General features: G+C 41.5%; 1 protein-coding gene across 1 annotated transcript; it reads right to left on the reverse strand.

Annotated features, from left to right (window-relative positions):
- Positions 1–329: 329 nt before the first annotated feature.
- LOC104932785 (rho-related GTP-binding protein RhoU) lies at positions 330–5,418 on the reverse strand. Its single transcript, XM_010748091.3, has 3 exons — positions 4,502–5,418; positions 4,247–4,305; positions 330–2,355 (listed from the first exon to the last, which is right to left on the reverse strand). Exons 1-3 carry the CDS (start codon positions 4,770–4,772, stop codon positions 1,867–1,869), a joined length of 819 nt encoding a protein of 272 aa, XP_010746393.1. The 5' UTR covers positions 4,773–5,418; the 3' UTR covers positions 330–1,866.
- Positions 5,419–8,479: the final 3,061 nt, after the last annotated feature.

The raw sequence follows: 8,479 nt of genomic DNA on the forward strand, positions 1-8,479 counted from the left end.
CGTGGGGACTTTGTTTACACAGTCACATTATGGGGACTTGCTTATTCCCAAAAATAAATAAATAGTTAAGACTTTGTTTAAGGTTAATGCTAGTGTTATAGGGTTACAGTTTCCAAGGACTGAAGGATTGAACCCCTGCATTTGTGTGTATAAAGCCATGTACTGTATGGCCTTAGTTCATGAAGTGTGATAAATAAATCTTCCTATACAGGCTACATATAACATCTAGATAAACCTTTGAATGTGAAGGAATCTGGCTCTCCTGCCTTTTCAATGTGTGAGGCATACTCCATGTATCCCTCACACCTTGAAAAGACCATATGCTGGTCTAATCCAGTCCAGGTGGTCCTGTCTGCTCCTATTAGAGGAGGCTGCAACCAGAGGAGCCTCCACCAGGCTGACTCTGAATCAAAGAGGAAAGTGGAACACAGTAGTAATATTCTGCTTACACTGAGATAATAGAAAAATCTCTCAGGGGACGATCTGCCTCTGACTGCTTAACTCCAAAATTGTATCCAAGGTAAGGATACATTTTTATGCAGGGAAGTCCACTTTTGTTCTAGACTGGGTCAGTGGGAGGATCAGAGAGCTGATGAGACAATCAACAGCACTTGATCCCTCTTAACCTGCCAACATGTCCTGTTTTTGTCTGGTGAAGAAGAAGTTGTGGCACTGAAGAAGCAGATGAATGCTGCTCAAGTTGTTGCATATAACATTTCCATAACAGATGGTAGTTCCTGAGGGTTTCACCCTCAAAATGCTCCTTTTGGTAAATTAAACAAATGTGTATACTGTTATCAACTTTAATCAAGCATTTTCTATGATCATATAAAAAATAAATAAATAAATTACTACAAGCTAACAAAGTACTTGTAATGTTGGGGTGTAAGCACATAACACACATTGAGTCAAAAATCATGTTTAGATCTAAATCATCCTGTTGGTAAGTCAGACTCTTTGTAGTAAACCAAACCTGGGTCTGATAACATTTGTGGAGTTTGTTTTAAGTCCTCAGATGGGTGGGGTTACTGTACCAGGACAAATTTGGAAAGAATCAGACAACACGGAAACCCATATTAGGTTTCCAATTATTTTCTAACCTAAAATTCTTAAAAATAATAATAATAAAAACTAAAAAAATTAATAAAACTACATTACACTTGAATTGCCCAATATTAGCTTATCTCACTGCTTCAGATTCCAGCATTATACACAGGTTAGATTGGACAGAAGAGATACTGAAAAGAATCATGATACAAAATATGAAAAGGGTGAAAATGTCTACTCGCAGCTGCTTCAGGTGATCGGCAGAGCAGAGTTCATTTTACATGCAAAATATATCATCAATAGACACAGATTACAGGATTGACTGCTGACATGGAAAGTGCATTCACACATTTCTGTACTTGTAAAGCATTATTTGAATATCTTTTTTGTACATAAATTAATCACTTAACGTTTTCTTTGTACTACACTCATCTGAACCTGCAGAAGAGCCACACTATCACAGTAAGTTGGGGGAACAGTAAATATTGAAGCAGCAGAGGCTGAGACTTTCTGACTTTTATCCCCTAGTGTGATTTAATTCTAAAAAAATCTTTCAATACTACACTTCCCAAAGGTCGACAGGATTTTTCAATAAACCCTCCCTGGCTGTGTAGCACTCCTCTTTACCAGTAAACAGATCGTTGTGTGTTAAATTTCCCACCAACAGTTTCCCTGTCAGTCTTTGTATTTGAATTGGCAACTTGTGAGTTTTTTGAGTCTGTTCAGGACTTTGTTATGTATTCCTGTGTGGCGATAATCCCCACCCATGAGGCACCTTTACAAATATGATCTGACCCAGGCTTGTTATCATGCAGCTGTTCATTTGAAGTCACAGCTCTGCTCTCCCATCAGACAGTTGATCTTCCTCCACCAAGTCTCCGAGAGGCTCTTGATCTTATCAGGTGTTTTCTTCCTCAGAGTCAGCCTCTGCTGCTGGACGCTACAACTGTCTGTCTGCTGGATGCTGGCCAAGATGGCTGAATCGAAAGCGTCCTTCAGGTTCTTCTGTGTAAGCGCCGAGCATTCAGCAAAGCTCACTGCCCCGAGCTCCTGGGCGAGCAGCTGGCCCTCCTCTGTGCCCACCGGTCGCTCCTGGTTCTGTGCCAGGTGAATCAGCACCTGGACGTCCTCCCTCAGGTCCAGCTGGGTGCCAACGAGAACCAGGGGAGCACCAGGACAGTGCTGATGGATCTCAGGAACCCACCTGTCAATCAGGTTGCGGAAAGAGCAGGGGCGGACCACACTGTAGCAGAGGAGGAAGACATCTGCGTTCTTGTAGCACAGTGGCCGGAGGCGATCCAGCTCGTCCTTCATGAAGCAAAGGCAGAGAGAAAAAGGCCAGAATAAACTTGGATACTTACAGGATGAGGCTGGCATTATTCTCTATCTCCATTGTTGTCAACAAATCCCAAGACCAAAACCAACAATGTGATAAGCCATCTCTCAGTACCTTCTGACCTATTTGTGGCTCTCAGGGCTGGGTTACTAAAAAAGAAGTAATTTGCACAATGTGTTGTGCGAACATGTTGGAAATCAAAAGTGTTCATAGCTGTTTCAAACGGCCAAACTTGAAGGTGGAGTAAAGATTTTAAAAATTATAGACAGTCGGGAGACTCACTATCTTCTAACTATGGGGATAACAGTGAATGTTTTCAGACAGTCTCTCCTGGAAAACTTACATAGTCTCCATTCATCACACCTGGAAATAGTGTATTTGGTGAGGACTATTCTCAGCAATTCACATTTGATGCTCTAGTGAGTATTTGTGGCAGCAGGACAGTTTATGTGCGACAATGAGTCCAAATAAACTGGAGTGTGTCTGTTTGAGTAATGATGTCACCCAGTGCAACAATGTGGCTCACTGAGTGTTTCCAATTGTTTCTGGACAACAATGAACCCCAATGACAGAGAGGAAGGATCAGGCTCCCATTCATTGTTGGTTTTGGCAGGAAACAGTAGATTTTTTTCAGATTCACCCTTTTTCACCTTTCCTCTGATAGTTCTGAACCGAAGCATGTATCAAAATGGTGGCTTGTTGAATCACATCTGGTTTTTATCTAAAAGTGAATTTATCTGGTCTTAAGTACAGGGTTTGTAACACGCTTTGGATGTTCAGGATCAATCTAGTCAAAGTTTGATGAGTCTATGTAGTTTAAGTGTAAGTGAACTATTTACCACTATACATACATATTATATATCTGAAAACAGTATCTAACCTCTCTATGGTAATGTAGACTAACCACAGACATTTTTGATGTAAACCAGGTCTTATTATGATCTGCTTTGAGAAAGAAAAACACTAAAAGATATTTATTTTAAAACTTTTTTAGTTTATTTAGCCAACTGTTTTTTTTTTTCTTCCCCATTTCCAAAACGTTAATCCATCCAAAATTCACTCACATATCTCTAGTATCTGGCCTTGCAGGTGTTTTTTGGTTTCATTTGCTATAAATGTGAGATTTCTAGGTACAATTTGACTGATAAATCTACTTTCTTCAGAAGAAATATCCCCATAAAAACTGCTGACTATGAGGTCCATGATTATCCAGAATAATAGTGATTCTGGAGAATGACGTTGCTGCCATTTAGATAACTCAACCCTTAACTTCATTATCGGAAATACTTTTTTTCTCAGTTTATGTTTTAAAAGGCAGTACATCCTGTTCTCTGACAGTAAAGAGAAAGATTATGATAGGAAAGGTTTTGTAATGCATAATACATTTTTAACATTCAACCAAAAGAGTGCAATGGAGCTGTGGTGACAGAGGAGGCCACATTTATGCATTACAAATTACAAATTACAAACCCTGGTATATTCCTGCAGGGGGCGATGTAAACTGTGAAGTTCCACCACTACTTGGCACTGGGGGTGGGGTACTAAAGGGGTCTTAAAGGATTTCACTCCAGGACTACAAGCAGGCAGCAGGGGGCAACCAACACAAACACAGCGAGAAAAGCAAACGTTGAGTAACACCAATTACTGACAAATACGTATTGATCATTGCTGACTTACATTGATTGATCCATCAATCAGCCCCCACTTCTATCATAGAAAAGCAGGAGGGGTGAAAAAAATAGCCGAGTGGTCAAATTTCTGTCTGTGTTTACAGCTAACACCTGTTCAGGTATGTTGATTGTTTCTTTATGAATTTATGATCATATTCAAACTCAGAGAGAGGAGAGAGAAGACACAACTCACCTGTCCAGCCATGTCACAGAGCTGCAGTCTCACTGGTTTTCCGTCAACTACAACCATCACTGAGAAGACAAACAGAGCACTTACTGAATGAATAAATAAATGAATAGGGAGGTGGCGTGGACACCATCTACAGACTTCAATACGAAAACTTGGCATGTAAAACAAATTTCACAAACACCTTAAATCTGTAATTTCAGGTGTGCGTAAAACCTGTGCGTAACCGTCAAAACAAGCTATATTGATGTCAAAGTTTACCCGTAAAGTTGTCAAACGCCGTTGGGACATATTCTGTTGGGTATCCGTTGGTGGTGTAGCTGACAATGAGGCTGGTCTTGCCCACCGCTCCGTCTCCAACCAGGACGCAGTTCACCTTGCGCTCAGGTGCGGAGCCTGACCGCCGGCGCTTCACGCTCAGGGGGAAGTCCCGGTTCTTTAAACGCCGAGGCGGGACTGGGGGGCCGTCTACCCCGCACACCGGTTCCGACACACGGCGTGGCTTCTGCTTCCCGACATCCTGAGGAAGCATGGCTCTGCCTTCTGTCTGGGAACGATTTGTTTTAGTTCAGAGACAGCCTGCGCGCCCCATCTTCTCCACAGCTCACGTGATTCTGCTGTTGTTTGTTTGTAAACTACGAACATTAAATATCACCAAATGATATTTAACCGTGTTTCATGTGAACCGTGGCAGAGATTTGAAGCGCGCAGTGGCAGAGCCGTCGGGTTTCTCCGCTCAGCAGGAGCTCCTGATTGGCATTCTCTCTACATCTGCTGTGGTCGTGATTCCTAAGAGGCTTACCGAGCAGAGCACCATATGAAGCTCAAGAGCTTTCCAAGTGAAATGAACTAAGCCTACTGGAAACCCTTTATCCCATGCAGTAAAATATACACTATGTCATCCTCTTTAGCCAATTAAAAGGTGGAAATAAAAGTCTAAACTTTCATACTAATAGTGGATTTATACATTTTGAGGACTATCTTTATGCAATGGGGTCCACACAGTAAATAAAAGGGTTCTTTTTTTTAATATTACAAAACCATGGAGCGGATTACAGACAGTGCAGCTTTCTGTCAACAGTGTTTTTAAAATAGATGCTTGAGAGAAAATCTTCCCCCTTTGCTGAATAAATTTGAATAATGATCAAAAATAAACGAATGAATAGATGACAATAACACACAAATAAATACTACTTTTGACCTATAGTATTTATTTAATCAAACAACTTCCACCAGATGTTGAAAAATGAAAAATATATAAAGGTGATGTGGCGGACTGACGCCCCCAAGTGGTGAAATCACATCAGCTGCGCAGAGTGGACACAAGGACTGGATGCTGCATGAATCATCATTTCTTATCACTGTCAACAGCAACAAATAAACATCAGAGAGAAATGGAGGAGAATGAAAAATTAAAACGTCAAAAAAAAGAAGAGAGAGAGGAGGTACTGGAAAATAACTGAAGCAAAGGATAAAAAATAATCTCTAGTTTTAAATGTGTTGTTTCTATGATCCCCCTCAAGCAGAAGAAAATACAAAACTTAATAATTTCATAATCCAGTTATTAAACTGTCTGGTGTGAGGTAATAAAACAGTTACACTAGAGACAATAGTGTCTGAAACTTGAATATTTGACTCTCAGCAGGCTTGATATTCAATCCTAAAGATTATTTCAATTCTATGAGAGTATGTTGTAGTTTTTCTTTAGCTTTAATCATTGGTGATTATGATTAATTCTCCATTAACAAGTGATCTGCTTGTTTTATTCTTGAGATGAGCAAAATCACAAACACAGCCGGTTTTCATGTGTTGTCTTTTCTCCGGGAGGTTGCAGAGCGACAACATGGTGAGAGAAGAAGTGTGTGTGTGTGTGTGTGTGTGTGTGTGTGTGTGTGTGGGAGGCAGAATGTGTTACCATGCATTGAACAGCACCAAGAACACCAGTGAGTGGGTGTGAAACCATACGCACCAGCAAAGAACAAGACACTTTCACATACATACACACACACACACACACACACACACACACACACACACACACACACATTATGCCTATACATACTGGTATGTACTATAGATTAGTTATAGACTTTATATGTATTCTGCAAAAGTGTAGTAAGTAAGTGCATCCACCATTGCCATTTTGTCTGTAAATGGTCTTGTATAGTTTCTATATTGCATTTTTTATTCATTTCTAAGTGAACTTATTTCTGTAATTGTGCTCTTACCATGTGTATCTACAAGATGAAAAGACAAAACAATAAATGGTTTAAAGATCATTCAAAGATGAGATGACTGGAAGATCCTTTTCAACATTTTCTTTAATGTTTTTGTACTGGCACATTTTGCAGTGTTGCTTTCTTCATCTTAACTTCATCTTAAATCAAATTTATTTATTTATTTTATTTTTGTATGTTTGATACTATTAAAAGAAAAACACTGATTTTAAAAAACAATCAAGAGACAACAAAACAAACTCAATAAGTATATTTTGTAGTAGTGACAGTCGCAGGGGTAGCTACAGTAGCAACATTAGAAGAAGCAGTCATAATAATCACAGTGGCAGTAATGGCAGTAGTGGTGGCAGTACAAGTTCTTCCTTTTAACCCTGGCAGAGTAGTTTTGGTCTAATTTTATTATTTTATTGTTTCTTCCACTGTCATATTTTTCAAATGCTGTGAGCATCAATAAGTACATTTTGTTTGTGTGCACACACTAGATGTTAAAATGTCTTAATATAAACCAAACTTATCTGGATACTAGAAGTGAGTGGAAAAAATTCATTGATTTTGATAAACTGTCCCTAAAACAGAGGCCTTCTTCATTTGCAGAAATCTGTGCCATGCAAATACACTCTTATATTGTGAGGACTTGTAACTAACACAACACCAGGACTGCAAAAAAAAAAAAAAAGCCCTTCCTTCCCAAAAACGTCCAAGCTCACAAAGTGTTAAACTAAAGTTGGTCCTCATAAAGATAGACGTAAAAGAACAAACTGTGTCTCGGCTCCTTAACAATGGCAGTCTGCTAAAAATTATCTTTAACCAGGCGCTGACATTGCTGCTTAACAGGATTAATGAAGAGTCAGTGAAAAACAACAGAGATCTTCCAGCTCTGTGAATGGAGACATCGGGTAGCCCCGCTCCAGAAGCTGGCACAAAACCCAAAAACCCATAAACCCTGTCAACACACACACATACACACACACACATGTAACATACAAAGCTGCTATTCTACTCATGTACAAACAGTCTCCCTCCTACCCCTCCTCCTCCAACATCTGATAAACTAGACACCTAATCAGAATCTTTGGGGGCCCTGGGCCTCCTATTGGAGTTTGCAGACCAGGCAAATACATTAACTCAATTTAGAGTTTGGGATTAAGGACCCACCCCTCCCCCCTTATAACACACACACGCACGCACACATATATAGATACAAACACACACCATCAACCCACCTCCTCCTCCTCCTCCTCCTCTGCCTTTCCTCCTTCTCTCATCTCTCTTTTTGATGGGATCAGCTGAGCGCTACATTCTCCTCTTCTTCCACTGCACCCTCTCTCTCTCTCTCTCCCTCTCTCTCTCCCTCAGGGGACTGGGGTGCTCGGACTCTATAGTTATGGGCCGGGGCCATCTGTCACCGTGCGCATTCACGCAGCCACCAGAAGGCCGCAACATGTGCAGATTTAAATGGAGAACCCAACTTTCCCAGGACACACAGGCCTGACCCCGGCAGCCGCGGCAACCCCCACCCACCCGCCCTCTGCTTCCTCCTCCCTCCCCATCATCTCGTGCCTCCCCTCTCCTCCTCCTCCTGCTCCTCTCTCCTCCATCCCACGACCATCACACGCCACCACCACCATCCAGCATCCCTAAAAACCCAGACCCCACCCACCTGCCACACCCTCCCCAACCCCACCAAGAAATACTGTCTGCATGTGAATCAGTGAATAGAACCCCCCCCCCAAACCTCCTGACCAATCAAGTATGTGTGTATGGTAATGGCTGCGCAGCAAGCAGAAGCACCTTCTTTGCACACAAGATGGATTTCCACCTTACGTAGCAGCTGATGGTGAAGGGGGAGGTGATGGAGAAGGTGGGGTGGGGGGGGAGGAGAAGGGGATGAGGGCAACCCCTGGTGAATGTGTGAGAAGAGAGATCAGCTGATTGGTAAAATTGATTGTGAAGGAGAGAGGGAAAGGAAGAAGGGGACTGTGTGTGTGTGGTGTGGTGGGTG

This window comes from Larimichthys crocea, chromosome X (assembly GCF_000972845.2).
Source record: "Larimichthys crocea isolate SSNF chromosome X, L_crocea_2.0, whole genome shotgun sequence".
Classification (NCBI taxonomy): Eukaryota; Metazoa; Chordata; class Actinopteri; family Sciaenidae; genus Larimichthys; species Larimichthys crocea.

Bases quoted from the DNA above. Each gene is read 5' to 3' on its own strand.
- LOC104932785 (XM_010748091.3), bottom strand. From the start codon at position 4,772: ATGCTTCCTCAGGATGTCGGGAAGCAGAAGCCACGCCGTGTGTCGGAA. The intron at 4,306-4,501 runs GTAAACTTTGAC...TTGTCTTCTCAG, and splicing joins GGCGTTTGACAACTTTACGG to TGATGGTTGTAGTTGACGGA. The intron at 2,356-4,246 runs GTGAGTTGTGTC...TGCTTCATGAAG, and splicing joins TCTGTGACATGGCTGGACAG to GACGAGCTGGATCGCCTCCG.